This window comes from Pleurodeles waltl, chromosome 11 (assembly GCF_031143425.1).
Source record: "Pleurodeles waltl isolate 20211129_DDA chromosome 11, aPleWal1.hap1.20221129, whole genome shotgun sequence".
Lineage (NCBI taxonomy): Eukaryota > Metazoa > Chordata > Amphibia > Caudata > Salamandridae > Pleurodeles > Pleurodeles waltl.
Window position 1 is genome coordinate 945,589,559 of NC_090450.1, and position 17,495 is coordinate 945,607,053.

The 17,495-nt window shown below is 46.9% G+C and overlaps 1 protein-coding gene across 1 annotated transcript in view; it reads left to right on the top strand.

The window, feature by feature from the left end:
- Positions 1 to 17,181, top strand: part of BCR (BCR activator of RhoGEF and GTPase) — a 356,931-nt gene extending 339,750 nt beyond the window's left edge. Inside the window, exon 23 of the mRNA XM_069215112.1 lies at positions 9,315 to 17,181. Coding sequence (XP_069071213.1) covers positions 9,315 to 9,404 — 90 coding nt within the window. The 3' untranslated portion in view covers positions 9,405 to 17,181. The remainder of the gene's footprint in view (positions 1 to 9,314) is intronic.
- Positions 17,182 to 17,495: the final 314 nt, after the last annotated feature.

Consider the following 17,495-nt stretch of genomic DNA (forward strand, 5'->3'; position numbering starts at 1 on the left):
GAGACCAATACAAAATGTGGTAGTGCAGATGTTAACAGATGACACAACAACATTTTATCTCAACAAGCAAGTGTAAGGAAATGCCTCCTAGGCATGGTTACCCCCCTGACTTTTTGCCTTTTGTTGGTGCCAGTTATGAGTGAAAGTGTGCTGGGACCCTGCTAACCAGGCCCCAGCACCAGTGTTCTTTCCCTAAACTGTACCTTTGTTCCCACAGTTGGCACAGCCCTGGCACAAAGATAAGTCCCTTGTAAATGGTACCCCTGGTACCAGGGGCCCTGTTGCCAAGGAATGTCTCTAAGGGCTGCAGCATGTCTTATGCCACCCTTGGGACCCCTCACTCAGCACATGCACACTGCCTCACAGCTTGTGTGTGCTGGTGGGGAGAAAATGACTAATTCCACATGGCACTCCCCTTAGAGTGCCATGCCCACCTCACACTGCCTGTGGCATAAGTAAGTCACCCCTCTAGCAGGCCTTACAGCCCTAATGCAGGGTTTCACTATACCACAGGTTAGGGCATATGTGCATGAGCACTATGCCCCTACAGTGTCTAAGCAAAACCTTAGACATTGCAAGTGCAGGGTTGCTATAAAGAGTATATGGTCTAGGAGTTGGTCAAACATGAACTCCACAGTTCCATAATGGCTGCACTGAAATCTGGGAAGTTTGGTAGCAAACTTCTCAGCACAATAAATGCACACTGATGCCAGTGTGGGATTTATTGTAAAATACACCCAGAGGGCATCTTAGAGATGCCCCCTGAATACCAGTCCGACTCCTAGTGCTGGGCTGACCAGTTTCTGCCATCCTGCCACAACCAGACGAGTTTCTGGCCACATGGGGTGAGTGCCTTTGTCACTCTGTGGCCAGGAACAAAGCTTGTACTGGGCGGAGATGCTTCCCACCTCCCCCTGCAGGAACTGTAACACCTGGCGGTGAGCCTCAAAGTCTCATGTCTTTTGTTACAGCACCCCAGGACATCCCAGCTTGTGGAGATGCCCGCCCCTCCGGCCACTGCCCCCATTTTTGGCGGAAAGGCAGGGATGAGAAAAATAAGGAGTCACCCACCAGTTAGGACAGCCCCTAAGGTGTCCTGAGCTGAGGTGACCCTGCCTTGAAAAATCCTCCATCTTGAGTTTGGAGGATTCCCCCAATAGGATTAGGGATGTGCCTCCCTACCCTCAGAGAGGAGGCACAAAGAGGGTGTAGCCACCCTCCAGGACAGTAGTCATTGGCTACTGCCCTCCTGACCTAAACACACCCCTAAATTCAGTATTTAGGGACAACCATGAACCCAGGAAATCAGATTCCTGCAACCTACACAAAGAAGGACTGCTGACCTGAAAGCCCAGCAGAGACGACGGAGACGACAACTGACTTGGCCCCAGCCCTACCGGCCTGTCTCCAGACTCAAGAACCTGCACAGCGACGCATCCGACAGGGACCAGCGACCTCTGAGGACTCAGAGGACTGCCCTGAACCAAAGGACCAAGAAACTCCTGAGAACAGCGGCACTGTTCACCAACAGCAACATTTTTGCAACTTTGAAACAACTTTTAAAGAACTCACTCTTCCCGCCGGAAGCGTGAGACTTCACACTCTGCACCCAACGAAAGAGAGGACTCGCAGGTGACTGTGAAGTCGTGAGTAACCTGAGACGACCCCGCTGGCCCCCCACAGCGACACCTGCAGAGAGGATCCAGAAGCTCCCACTGACCGCGACTGCCTGGTAACAAAGAACCCGACGGCTGGACCAAGCACTGCACCCGCAGCCCCCAGGACCGAAAGGAACCAACCTCCAGTGCAGGAGTGACCAGTAGGCGGCCCTCTTCCTAGCCCAGTCGGTGGTTGGCCCGAGAAGCCCCCCTGTGCCCCAGGGTCCCTCCATTGCTTTCTATAGCAAAACCGACACCAACTTTGCACACTGCAACAGGCCACCCTTGTGCCACTGAGGGTGTGTTTTGTATGCCTGTTTGTGTGCCCCCGTGCTCTACAAACCCCCCCCTGTTCTGCTCCCCGAGGACGTAGGTACTTACCTGCCAGCAGACTGGAACCGGAGCACCCCTGTTCTCTATAGGCGCCTATGTGTTTTGGGCCCGCATTTGGCCTCTGCACCTAACCGGCCCTGTGTTGCTGGTGCAGTGACTTTGGGTTTGCCTTGAACCCCCAACGATGGGCTGCCTATGCCCAGGAGACTGACTGTGTAATTGCTTTACTTACCTGCAAAAACTAACCAAACTTACCTCCCCCAGGATCTGTAAACTTTTGCACAGTGTTCACTTTTAAAATAGCTTATTGCCAATGTAACCTATACTGTGTGTACTACTGCTTTAATTCAAAGTTCCTTACTTACCTGTGTGGAGTACCTTGCATTTTATGTATTTAATTCAAATCTTGAATCTTGTGGTTCTAAAATAAATTAAGAAAATATATTTTTCTATATAAAAACTATTGGCCTGGAGTTAAGTCTTTGAGTGTGTGTTCCTCATTTATTGCCTGTGTGTGTACAACAAATGCTTAACACTACCCTCTGACAAGCCTACTGCTCGACCACACTACCACAAAATAGAGCATTAGCATTATCTAATTTTGCCACTATCAACCTCTAAGGGGGTACCCTTGGACTCTGTGCACATTATCTCTCACTTTGAGATAGTATATACAGAGCCAATTTCCTACAGCAAGGAAAGCAGTTTTCAATTCCCCTATCAGAGCAGAGGAGACATGGAAAAGGGCACTCTGAAATGCTTATTATTAAATGTACATCATCTGTCAGGTGTAAACAATGTGCAGCCAGATAGGCCTGACATGGATGGAAGTTAAAACAAGAAATAATAGATTTTGTTTTTCAACGTATGGTCAAACTGAAATATGAATCTGTTCGCAACACACAAAAATACAGCGTGCCAAAACTTTGCTTCGAGGCATCACCACCCAAAGTCCGGGGGTGGGGAGGTGCGCTGTACATACTTTGATGCTGGATATTTGTGGACACATTTGCTCCTGTACTACTACTCATGAAGACTGTAATAAATGCATTCAAAATATTGAAAATGACACTGATGTTAGTACCACAAGGTGGACCTGTCACATATGGTACTTGCACCCAGGCAGTAGCCTTGCCACAGTGTTAACTCCTGGAACCCAAATATCTGCTTACAATATGGGGGTAGGGTGTATTTAACCCGGACCCACAAATTCTGCAACTAGGGGCTTGAGTTTATAAATCTGGATCTGCCATATAAATGTTTGACTTTAATTAGAGAAGCAAGGACACCGTTAGGAAGGAATATTATAAATTAAAGGGGGTGGGGTTGTTTTCGTTCAACTGGTGTACAAAAAATGGTGAGGTGGGGTGTCTAATGACACTGTAATTCCCTCTTAACATACTTGTTCGAAGCAGAACTGAGTTATGCGTGAGTAAGAGTACACTTATCAGCCATTGTGGCATATACCAAATGTGTGCAACGAAAAGTTTAAGTTCCAGTAATTAAATGGTTCCTATAAGGAGGTAAAAGACTGCATCCCTTGCATGGGATTCCAGCACCTCAGTGGAACCTAAATCTAGTACTTGGTGGGATTCATGAAAACGTCCTTTGAACCAATGAATAAGGCGACTTTAAAATCCTGCCTTACCAAAATTTACCTAATTTTTCACACACATATAGTAGTTATATGAACAAACCTAACTTTATTTATGGTCTCAGTCTCAATGGGAAGTTTCAGCTGGTCCATTTCCACCAAGTGTAGAATCGTCGGTTGCCAAACCATACCTTATCAAATTGCTTTCTTTGCTGGCATGGATTGTATGTAACCTGATTGTGTTCATAACACTATGTATAACACTTTAAGGTCTGCATACAATAGGACCAAAATTCTGACAAAATTCGAGACCCACCACCTGGTGGTGACCACTGACCTGGTCAGTGAACTGCTCTGCCTCCCGTAGCTCCACCTGTTAAGTAGAGCCCTCGTTCCCCTGTCAGGAGTTCGAGGCCCTCCTCCACCCGCAGGCTTGTGCCTGCGCCTCATCCCTGGTGTCTAGTGGGAGGGCTCTGCTTTCCTACCAGGCTGCCCTCTGCCTTTCTCCTCCTTTTCTGTGCTTCGCTCTCTGTGTGCTCTCTCGTCCGTGTTTGCCTCTTGTGCCCCTTTTTGCTGATCGCTCTCCACTGTGCTCCTTTTGACTTTTGCTTTACTTCTTCACTTTCCCCTCCACTCTCTCTCTTTCACTCTCCCTCCTCCTCTCTCTTGCGCTGGACTCCCGCCGCTACTGCCCCCGCGGCCCTGCCCCCTTTTTTTGTGCCGTTTTCGCCCCCTCTCCCGATTTCCATCTGTCCTCTTCTCCCCCTCCCCCCCAACTTAATGACAGCCGCTGGTGCGCCAAAGACAAGCCTGTCTGCGCCCGTCCGCGCCCGTCCGCGCCTGGACCGCTCCCAGATCCAGAACGCGTGGCTCTCACCCCCACACCCCCAACCACCGCTCCACCCGTCTCTGCTACAACGCCACCCTCCTCCAAGCCCTCAACATCAGCCGCTCACCCACCTGCCATCAAGCCACCTCGCAGCTCACCTGCGGACCCTTCTCCTGCCGGAACTGCACCTTCACCAGCCTCCATGCCAACGACCCACCAAGGCAGGACACAATCATCTCAGATGCATCCTACTCAACACCCACTCCGTCCACAAACACGCTGCAGATGTTTAGAACCTACTCGACTCAGCTTCCCCTAACGTCGCCTTCCTGACCGAGACCTGGATGAACCCCTCCTCAGCGTCCGACATCGCCATAGCCACCCTGGACGGCTACAAGGTCACCCGCAGGGACTGCTCCAACAAACCAGGAGAAGGCATCGCCATCGTCCACAAGAACACCCTCAGGATCACGACCAGCACCAAAGACACCCTCGGCACCGCTGAACACCTGCACTTCCAGATCCACACCGACCCAAACACCACCCTCCGAGGGACCCTCGTTTACAGACCTCCCCGTCCCCCAATAACAGTTTAGCGACTCCATCACTGACGTCATCAGCACGCACGCTCTCGCATCCACAGACTACATACTCCTTGGGGACCTGAACTTCCACCTCGAGAACACCAACGATAACAACTCGACCACCCTGCTCGACAACCTCTCCAACCTCGACCTCAAACAGCTCGTCACGACACCCACCCACTCTGCAGGACACACGCTCGACCCCATTTTCTCCGCCAGCAAACACGTTTCCTTCAGCCACATCCACTTCTCCTTCGAGAAACCCACAACACACCATCCCCCGCAATGGATTCCCCACCGCAGATGTAACAAGGTCACCGAAGACCAGCTGATCACTACCCTCTCCCGGAACCCATCCATCGACACCACTGACACAGCAGCCCGCAATCTCAGGCAATGGATCGACGACTGTGCCAACACTGTCGCCCCGATGGAAAATCCTTCCAACAGACACACCAATAGTAAGGCCTTGTCAAATGCCAACCGCCAAGAATCTAAGCAAACATGCTGAAGACTCGAAAAGAAGTGGCGCCAAGATCTGACACTGGACAACCACACAGCCTTCAAGAACACCATCCGCAGACCCACCAACTCATCCGAACCGCCAAGAGAACTGCATTCAAAGAACGCATCGACAACAACGCACACAGCCACAAAGAGCTCTTCAACATCGTGAAGGAATTCTCCAACCCCGGCTCCAACGTCCACGACATCCCGCCATCACAAGACCTCTGCAACTCCCTAGCCACCTCCTTCTACCGCAAGTTCGCAGACATCCATGACAGCTTCAGTATTCCGACCCCCTCCCTTCTCCCCCTGTCAACCACAGACTCACCACCCACCAGCCTCCTGCTCTCCTGGACCCACGACAACGACACCATCGAAATCATGAACACCATCCATTCCGGCTCACCATCCGACCCCTGCTCTCACCACATCTTCAACAAAGCAAGCTCCGTCATCGCACCCCAACTCCGGAAGATCATCAACAGTTCCTTCGAATCCGCCACCTTCCCGGAGAGCTGGAAACACGCCAAGATCAACGCCCTCCTCAAGAAACCCAAGGCGGACCCAAAGGACCTCAAGAACTTCCGGTCCATCTCCCTGCTCTCACTCCCAGCAAAAGTCATAGAGAAAATTGTCAACAAAACACTGACCTGTTTCCTCGAGGAGAACAACCCTCTGGGCCCATCCCAATCCGGATTCCGCAGCAACCACAGCACCAAAACTGTTCTCATCGCCGCCACAGACGACATCAGAACCACAAGGGAGAACTGCGAAACCGCGGCCCTCATCCTCCTGGACCTCTCCGCCACGTTCAACACCATCTGCCACCACACCCTACGCACACGCCTCAGCGACGCAGGAATCCACAAATAAAGCCCTGGACTGGATCACCTCCTTTCTCACCGGCAGAACTCGCAGAGTCCGCCTCCCTCCATTCCGCTCTGAAGCCACCAAAATCATCTGCGGCATGTCCCTGGGTTTGTCCCACAGCCTGACCCTCTTCTAAGTCTACATGGCTCCGCTCGCTAACATCGCCCAATCTCACAACCTCAACATCATCTCATACGCCAATGACACCCAGCTGATCCTCTCCCTCACCATGGACACCGCCAAGACCAACCTCCATGGAGGAATGAAGGCCATCGCCGAATGCATGAAGAACAGCTGCCTGAAACTGAATTCAGACAAGACTGAGGTCCTCATCTTCGGCTCCACCCCCTCCGCATCGGACGACTCCTGGTGGCCTGCCACACTGGGAACCGCACTGACACCCACCGACCACACATGCAACCTGGGATTCATCCTAGACTCTTCGCTATATATGACCCAGCAAGTCTACGCCATCTCCTCCTCCTGCTTCATCACCCTTCGCATGCTTCAGAAGATCTACAAATGGATCCCCACTGAAACCAGAAGAACAGTCACCTAAGCCATCGTAAGCAGCAAGCTGGACTACGGCAATGCCCTCTATGCACAGGAACCCCGGCCAAACTCCAGAAAAGACTGCAACGCATCCAGAACGCCTCCGCACGCCTCATCCTGGACATCCCCTGCCACTGCCACATCACAGCCCACCTGAGAGACCTACATTGGCTCCCCTTCAACAAGAGAATCGCCTTCAAACTCCTCATCCACGCTCACAAGGCACTGCTCAACACCGGACCAGAATACCTCAACAGATGGCTCTCCTACACCCCAACCACACAGCTTTGCTTCGCCGACCTTGCCCTCCCCACAGTCCCACGCATCCGCAGAACAACCACCAGCGGCAGATCGTTCTCGCACCTCGCTGCCAAGACGTGGAACACTCTTCCCACCCACCTGCGTCAGACCAAGGACCTCCTTACCTTCAGGAGACATCTGAAGCCATGGCTGTTCGAGCAGTGGCACTCTTCCCTGACCCCCCCCCCCCCCCCCCTCCACTGCAGCACCTTGAGACCCTCACGGGTGAGTAGTGCACTTTACAAATTCCCTGATTGATTGATTCAGTACACTCCTGTAGCTGAGGTGCCATGTTCCAATACAATCACTTAAAGGGTATTCCTCATGGCAACTCCCATCCAAATAAACCAGAAAACCACCTCACTTTTGTGAAGGCCGTGAAAGCTTGGCTCTTCGAAGTTTTGGGCCCCAAGTGATACCTAAGGAACCATAATCCACGAAAGTAGTGAATCACAATGCAAAACTGGAGAATACCCCTTTCAAACAAGAACTCCTCAACTTTTATGTAAAATAAAACTGCATGAAGCAGGATCTAGCTGTTACATACCCTTTACATTTGAGTAGTGTTGCATTTGCCACAACCCGACCAGACCCTATATTCGGACTTTCCAGACTTCAACTCAACTCTTCCCACAAAAGGTCACACCTTAGCAACAAACGTCTGGAACCAAGCATGTCGGTCCAGCTGTAATTACTCCAAACTGTTAGATACCACACTGTGGCAATTGCACGCCATATAAATGCCAGATAACATAACATAGCACCCCAGTGTCCAGTCTAACACTTATATCACTACAGTGTTCATGAGTTGTCATAAGGACTTTGCAGATACTGATTTTGCACTTGCAGAGTGAGTGTGCTCTTGCACTTTCAGAGTGACAGTGACAGCTTCCTTCTCGCTCTTGATGTGTTCATCATATGGAGCCATGCGCAGAAGAGGGAGCTTGAAATGGAAGGGGTGGAGTGGAAGCAATACCATTTGCACACATCCTGATATCCCCTTGAGTTCAATTCTCAATGACCCTAAAGACCTAGAGTTTATGGAAGACACTTTACACTTCACACTTCATTGACAGATGTTTGCCTCTGTGGCTGTAGGGACTGAGGGCCTAATTACGACGCTGGCGGTAACACCGCCAACAGGCTGGCGGTGTTCCGCCAGCTATTATGACCGTGGCGCAATAGCCACGGCCATACCGCCGGCCCCTCCACTATACTGGCAGGCTTCCGCCTGGTGGTCATAATCCCCAGGGCAGCGGTGCAAGCACCGCTGCCCTGGGGATTATGAGTCCCTGACCGCCAGCCTGGCCACGGCGGTAAACACTGCCATGGAAAGGCAGGCGGTAAGGGAGGCTTGGGGGGGCCCCTGCACTGCCCATGCACTTGGCTTGGGCAGTGCAGGGCCCCCCAGGCATAGCCCCATTGTGCATTTCACTGCCCAAATTTCGGGCAGTGAAATGCGTGATGGGTGCTACTGCACCCGCTGCACATCAGCATTGCCGCTGGCTCTATTTCGAGTCGGCAGCAATGTTGATGTGACTTTTCCACTGGGCCAGCGGACGGTAACACTGTTACTGTCTGCTGGCCCAGTGGAAAAGTCCAAATAGGGAGCCAGAAATACCGCCAGCACTGGCGGTATACTGGCGCACGCGGCTTCGCGGTCTTCTGTAAACACCGCCAAAGTTGTAATGAGGGCCTGAGTTCGGTGCTAATGTAAAGAGTATTCTTCTGGATCTGTGAGATTTCAAGTTTGGCACTTGTATGTGCAGTGTAACAACGTATGTGTCAGGACGGGGACAAATCTAGCTGGTCTTTGTGTAAAGTGTCTGCTTTCTTTAAGTTGTACACAGAGGGATAGATTCTGCTTGTATACCCGGACAGTGGCATTCTACTCCTATATGTGACAGACTATTCTGTTCTGCTTGCACTATCCGATTCTCGTTCGGTTCGTGGTTGTGTTCAGCACACGTTTTTGATGTACATTTGATTGTAAGGAATCCCTTACCTTTGAAATTGCATGCAGGTCATCATTCCACCTGTTTTCTCGATTACCGTTTGCTCATTATCTATTTTCTCATGTTTTGCAGGTGCAGGTCCTCCTATACTTCTTGCAGCTGGAAACCCTCCCCACACCGGACAGCAAACGGCAGAGCATCCTTTTCTCCACCGAGGTGTAGCCACGTGGACGTGGCAGGCAAAGGGTGGCTGCTGGACATGTCTTTCATCGTTGCATCTGAGCCTGTCACTTGCCAATTCAAAGGCGCCCATTGGACAGACATTGCACGACCATCCTGCTGGCCATCCACGATTCCAGCCTGTCTGCGGTTTGGGAAATGTGGACACATGAGGCGACCTCATTCTCGTTGTGACCAGAGCAGGAAACGATGGACTCTGCAGGACGTGTTTGAAATAGAAACAAGAGGCTTCAAAAAAACAAAAAAGGCACTCGCCCCTTTGGGTAGTTCTCTGTCCTTGTTGGGGCAGATGACCGAAAAGGGAAAAAGATGGGTGCATCATTCCAATCTACTTAATTTATTACGGGAAAAACTCCCATATTTTTCATTTTTTAAACTGGGCGATTTGTGAGGAGGCCTGGGAAATGGATTGAAAAAATCCAAGTGCCGACCTTCCTTTTTGCTGCTTACTAGTCATGTTATGTGCGACAAAGACCTTTCGAGAGCACTTTACAATCCTAGATTGCCACCACTGAGAACATTCTAAAGCAGTTCGCGAGGATGCTGGAATGTGGCTGCGGGGAGACATTCCAGAGCTGTTGAGCTACGCCCACTGAGAATAGCAGGTTCTCATCATCAAAATCTTTCAGAAGTCGCTCATCAGATTTCCACCAGAAAGAAGTTATTTAAATTGGTGAGGACCTGTGTTGCAGAACATGGGGCAAGACGATGCAGGGCCTTCTAGTGTGTACAACATCATCGAAGCCAGCACGGGGAAGCTACGAGGCCTGTCATGATGAACTGTATAACACAGGCCACTGGGTTTCAGGTGTTTCACATTAGGATTTGTTCTTAAAAAAAGAGAAAAGTAATCCAGTGCCAGACTTTTCACCATGGGCAACGTTTTACTAAAACATATTTGAAAATTCCAAATTATTTGAAATTTTTCGGAAGTTGCTCGTTCTTACACCAGAAGTTGACAGAAGCACTTCAGGCTGCCGAATCTACCACTTTATTGAGAATACTTAAACGCAGGGTCCAGATTCTGGTATTTACACCAATTCAGATTGGATTTTGTTTGGCCAACCTTTTCCATAAGATTTGAAGCTCCTTTGATTTTCCTTTACCTTACATTCCAATGCCACATCGAAACATTATTTAGGAATCTCAGACAATCACATTCCAAAAATTGATGAATGTCCCTAGGCTGTCCAATTACAATCAGCGGATGGACTCCGTGTGAGATCGGTTCATGTGCTTACATTTCAAGTTAGGTCCTGAAAACATTGCAATGGAGCCATCACCAGTATACGTATGAGAAAAAAAAAATATGTACATTTTTTGTAAAGGGAAAGAAAATAATTTGGAAGTTGTTTCTGAGGGAGTCTTGGTAAAAGAATGTTATGCAAATGTCCTCCGCTGTTGCAGACCAACACCCCTCTACCTGTCCTGCCAAACTGAGGCCTGCTTCCTCTCCTGTAATGATACAAGCAATCTCTCATGTGAGCTCGGTACCCCTCTTGAACATGCATCTAATATTATGCCTACACAGAGGAACTCAGCAACATTGCGATGATGCTTATGACCCAACGTTTTGATGTTTGCAGTTGGTGAAGCATCAGGACAATTTTTATGTCTCATTCAGAGCCAATTTTTCTAGTTTGCTGGATTTTAGATTCTTTTTTAGCCAGACACACTTTGTATTTACTATGCGGTTTCCTTCTCTGTGTACTGAGGCCATACAGATGGATATCATAGTGAGAAGGTGCCACGTGACAAAATAGGAGCACCCAAGACCTGTGTGATGTATGGTGGCATAGAGACCTAAGCAGCTCTGGCTTGCAATATCATGTTAAATGGAGCATGGTGGGGAAGATTTCTGTAAGCGGGTGCTTGGTTCTTTAGTCAGCACAGATCCTTTGTGGGTGCTTGTAAGCCATCTTAGAGGTGTGGTCTTATAATATGAAACGGGATAGACCTTTTAGGTGTGTACAAAGGTAGTCGCATCTGCCATGAGCCTATTCTTTGGAGCACGAGAAAGCCCCTAACAGGTACATGGAGCCCCGAGTCCAGTACCTTGTTTAATGAACAACCTTACAGTTCCTAACAGAGCATATAGCAGAGATAACAGCACTCCTGGGGCCAAACCTATTTGCGTAGTGTAAATGTATATATAAGTGTTTGGGTGTCAACTCTTGCAGGATATTTTTTGCAGAAAGATGTCATGTTTTCACTGTTGTTATCCCTCTTCGTCTCCCTGAAAATATTGAGATTTGGTGGTGCTGTTAATGGGTTTTTTGTCCCTGCTGCTCCCTTTAAGCTTTTGTGAGTAAAATAGGCTCATTAAAAATGATGAAACCTGAAACACTTGTGAGGAGGGGCGGTTGTGAATGGGATAAGTTTGAGAAGACCTACCCCGTCTTCCACCCTTCAGGGAAATCCATGCGTCATTCTGCATTCTAAGAGATGGGCCTGCATCTTGTGGGCTTCCGCTTCATGTCTGAGTAAAGCCTTAAGAATATTCCCTTACACCTAGGTAACATATTCCGGACTGTTTGCAGGATTATCTTTGAGGTCCACCTGCTCCTGAGATACAAGCATTCCCAACAAATTTATACTATGGTCAACATTGCCAGAAGCTGGGATTTTGGTCACTCTTAATCTTTAAAATTCATATTGGAAGCGTTCAGCTGTGGCAGACAATAAGAGTTAGCTTATTCCACGGCTGAAATTATTTTTTTCCAATGCCATATTTTCGTGCATGAACATTTGATGCCAAATACGACTAATTCCTTCTTGCAGTGGCACAGCAGCTTTCCTAACCAGTAGCCAAAATTCAAAAAACGTTGAGCGATAAACTGTTATTTCTTCCATCATGAAGGGCGAGGCACGATTCTGCACATTAGTTTTAGCCTGGACACCTCACCCATCGTTGTGGCCAGCCAGGCAGTAGCACCCGCAGTTCAGTATTCCATTAGAGTGGTGATGCATTAGAACCGATTTGTTGTGCTCGCGTGGTGTGGATGTGGAGAACTCTGCTGTCACTTTGCCTTAGGGGATACACACTCTTAAACTAATGGAATCACTTTGGTGTGCTTCCTGGTCTGTTTAATGCTAAATATTTTAGTATCATCCATGCTTTTACTGTATGCTAGGGACAAGTAATACCCACCATACTGCCAGTTCTTTTGGTCATTCAGTCCTCCAGACATACCTTTCACTCCTTGGTCCTCTTGAATTCTGCAAAGTGTAAGTGTAATATATTGCGGAGGACTGAGCTGTTGCAAAGGATGCCACTGTTGATCCGTCCTTGCATTTGCACAATGTGCCTGGCACCACCACACAAACCAGGAAGCACAGGTGAAATGGACTCTTTCTAGAATGTCACATGTTAAAAGAATAAGCACAGGTTTTACTTATTTACTTATTTGGGCCACAGACCCAAAACATTTAGCTTGATTATAGAAGAGCTTGATTGCCCCGGCAGATCAGAGTCCTCCTTCATCAGAATCATATGCAGTGTTGCAGCTGCAGTGGTTGATTCCGTACTCTACAGTGTCTGCATAGTTGCTGAGCCTGTTGCAGATTACTTTTGGTGTGTGAGCGAGGTTACATCTAACTACCTGTTGAGCAGAGGTGGCAGGGAATTTTTCTTATCTTAGATTATAGGGATGTGGGCGTGAAAGTGCATTTTTTGACAGTGCAGATCCCTAGCCTGATATCAGCAAACCTTCCATTATGTCAATTGGCCTCATAGATGACCAACCGTTATTTCATTTCCTTTGACATATTGTCATGGCTGAGTGAATAACCTGTTTATGCTGGTGTTTAGAGCTCTCATTCTTAACAAGTTCATAGATGCAGTCAGTGATGTCTTTTGACAGAGCCTTTAAAAAAAAAGAATTTGTATTTATTTTGAGAAGGAAGAAAAAAACAAAAAACATTATTACAAAGGGCAGGTTTCGAGGCAACATACTGTAGGCGTTATCAATGCAGGGCAATTGAGACATCATCATGTACTGTTCTGTCTTACATCTTACAGCTGTAGCAGAGTCTATGACAGTCTTCTTGACCTCATGTGACATTTGAAAGTTAATAGGCAGTCTCTTTTTGGAATGAAGCATCCTCTGTGACTAGGAATCATCATGCTGTAATAGTGAAGTCCCTCGTGGTATAAACTGTGTCATCTCTTAGGATCATAAGCTAGTCACAGCAAGAAGTGATGAAGCTCCATATAGTTTAGGATGCATAACCCTAATGCTAATTAGAGGTGCTGAGCAAGTAGTTTTCCCTATGGTATGTTATCTCATACCACTTATAAGTGAGTGTCACAGGTCTTATGTCTAAGGAGAAGTTATTAAGTGGCGATGCAGATGTCTCTTAAGAGGTCTACGTGTGCTGGTTATAAAACATATGTACTTGGACTCCTCTTGTATGCACAGCATCTATTTGTCAGTGGGCTCCGCATGTCATGCCTATTATGAAATAACACCTTGTGTTGGCTCTAAATTCATGGCTGCTGCAAGGTATGTGTGCTATACATCATCTTACTCTGGTCCATTTTTCTTAAGGTTGGGATCTTAATATTATGATTCCAAAAGGGATGTGTTTTTCTTTTGCTTGTGAGTGGGGATGGCTCACTCTTAAATATTTTATTATACATTTTAAGAGGAAGGTTTGATTCCGAGGATATGACTTAAACATGTGAATCGGACAAGTAACGTTTCACTCTTAGAATTTAAGATAGGCAGCTTTTGTTCTGTGATTCTGCAGGGTTGACGTTTTAGAATTTTACTAAAAGATAACATTTTCTCCTGTTATTATGTAAGGCGGGGTTATTAAACAAAAGTTGTTAAAGTTATGAAAATAAATGTTCCTATAGTTCTGAGGATGTACTCCTATGAAACGCTGAGGCAGAAAGAGACTTGTGATTCTCATGAGCGTTTACTATTATGATTGTGGGGAAGAAGAGTTTTCTTCTGCAATTGCGAGGGACAAACATTTTGTCCTGTGATTGGAAGGAAGCGAGTTTTGATCTTAGGATTCTGAGTTGAAATTTTCCTTTGGTCAGGAGGAGCAAGGGATTTCCTCTACAACTATAAAACGAGGCACAATATAAGGTAGGGGGTTTTACTCTTGTTATTTTGAGGAGGAATATTCTTGTACCTACATTTTGAGGTTGCGCCTCAGTTTCCTCTTGCTGCTGTACATAGGGTCTTTTTACGCCAGTAACTCCAAGGAAAGGTTTACTTATTTATTACTGATGAAGGTTTTCCTCCTGTAATTTCAACAAAGTTTTCATGTTGTGATTCCCAGAGAGATAGATTTTTCTTTGTATATTTGGGTAACGGCAGAGGCCACATCTTAACTAGACTGGATTCCTTTCTACATGTCAGCCTCCAAAATGATTAAAGAGATGTGTTTTAAGTCTTTTTGTAACCTTAGGTACTGCATCAGAGAGGCTGACAAGTAAGGGACCTACGGACTGATGCTCCGATTTATTGCATGCTGTTCACACCGGAGGGCTTTCTCCATAGAAGCATATTTGAATGAAGTCAGGCCCACTATTCGTTGTACACCATAAAAGACAAGTGCTCCCCGGGTCATAGAATATCTTCGCTGTAGTATCATTTCCTGCAGACAACCTAAAGAGTGTCCCTGGTCACTAGAGACAAGTTCCCTTGTATGCTGACGGTCCTCTTTCTGCAGTTCACCCTTCTCAGCAGCTACTTTAAGGGTATACTCTGGGAGATGGAAGACTTCCATTCAGCCCAGTGGCTATATCGTTCAGAAGAATATATTTTCTTGCTTGGCCTCTTTACTCACATTCCTTAGTTAAAGAGCAGCAGAACTTTTCTCTTCATTAAAGCAAGATGTGAAGCCAAGCCTGCATCGACCAGAGGCAGTGGCTGCCAGATAGCCTGCTTTTATCTGGTCTTCAAGGACAAAGTATACATTACAGAACTTGGAGCCGATGTATCATGACTATATGTGTATATTTATACTTCCGGCAAGCTTGCCCCCACTCCAAGCAGGGCACTGATTTTCAGAACATTTCGACCTGGTTGTTGCAGTAGCAACGAATTCGTAACGTTGAGTTAACAGTGAATATGATGCAGGGAAGCCAAGCGATGAATAGGTGTAAAGGGCAAACATGGGGCCGAACATGGTTGTGTAACCCAGTAGAGGGTGTTGGGGAGTAGAAGAAGGCTTCATGAACTGCCCGCCCTCATCACTTGTTTGTGTTCCTCACTGCCTGCACTGGGCGGTGTTACTTAACGTAGAACAGTTTCTCTCCACATTCCAATGCAGAGCCCCATCCCCTGTAGTGATGCATCAAATTGAGCAGTGTTTTAAAGATGCAATACAGCGGCTTTGGTTGCTAGACAATACGTGAAGGTTTTTTTATCCCTAATGATCCATTTATAGAAGGACCCTTAACATTCCATTCAACGATTTTCTCTGCGGAGGCAGGTTCTCCACATTCCTTCCAGCATTACCCACACACAGAAGTACCCCCAACATTCCATTCACCTCTCGTTTTTGCACAAAATAATCTCCACATTCTGTTTAACAATGGTCTAAACAAGAATGAATCTTCTACCTTCCATTATCCAATGCTTTACGTATAAAAACAATACTCACATTCCTTACAGTATTATCCAAAACAACAGAGAGCTCTCCACATTCCATATAACAGTGGTGGAAAGAGAAGATCCTTGGCACTCCATCCAGCAAGGGTCCATGTATTGGAGAATACTCCATGTTCCAGTCAGAGAGGGTCCACGCACAGAAAAACCATCTGCATTCCACTTAGCTATACTCTGCAGAGCAGTATTTCTGTAAGCACCAGACCTTACAGAATAGACTTCTTTACATTCTGTTTGTCTACGGTTTATACAAAGCAGAACCCTTAATATTCTTTCAGCAGTTGATTGTGCTGAGCTGTATCCTGCCCGATACCATATGCAGCAGGTGAGACAAAATTACATTGTGTGTAAATACAGAGCAGCCTCTACAACATTATATATAGCCTTAGTCCGTTTGTACACGCTTTACCTCATATTGCAAACATACTAGCCATACGAATTCAACTTCGTATTTCGCCACGGTCCGTATAACTTTGTAGTGTATTGTTCTTTGTCGTCCTGGCAGAAACAGAGGTTTATCCTTGGCTAACGAATGCTAAACCTCATTCAGCATTATTCTATACAGGGAAGTGTCTAGTCTGGTTCACCCAAACGCTTTATGAGCCCCTCACCTGTATGACAAATGTTCCTAACCAGCCATACACTTTATACAACTCTGGGTCTCTTACGCGCTTGCTGGATGCATTCTGCTGCAAAGTGTCCATGTAGCTTACCAGCCATGGTGTAATCCTTGCAACACAGATGTTTCTGGCCATACAGCAAACTGCCTCTTACTGGTGCATATTGTGCACCATCTACATAATACACTGCCCACTTCCAATCTCTCCAACTGTGTACATTTCTTGTTCATACAATGATTTGTCTGTTTCTGAATGGCACAGATGTAAGCTTTTGCTCCATCCAACACCACAGCTATTCTTTGCATCCCAAAATCATTTTCTTCTATCAATGTTAGTGTTTTTCACCTATCCTGCAAGTGTTATATTTGTGGTCGTCCCAGAAGAAAATAAAGTGTTAGAACTATTTATTTAAATATAAAGATTAAGAATAAATTATAAACGTAGCTCCGATGTATCTGGTGGAGATGAAAGCCAAGCACTTTTAGTAGATAATTTTATTTTTGTGTCTTTAAAAAAAAAAAAAAATCCATCATGGGTTTGAATGGTATGCAGGCTCTGCTGGTCTTGGTTTAACATTGCCACTTCTTACTTGTACATACATTTTGTTGTATCTTTGTGACATTCTGGTGAGCTGCGTCCAGCTCACCAGGGTTGCCTTCTTGAACCAGACAGCTAACGAGAGGGCCTGGTGAAGAAAAAGAAACCGCAGATCAGATTGCCTTCCCTTTTCTATAAGTCCCTGGTTTTCGATAAGGGTGTCGCAAGTGCCCTAATTCAAAGGCATCTGTTTCTAGCCTCTCTTTGTACACAACATATTGAATAAA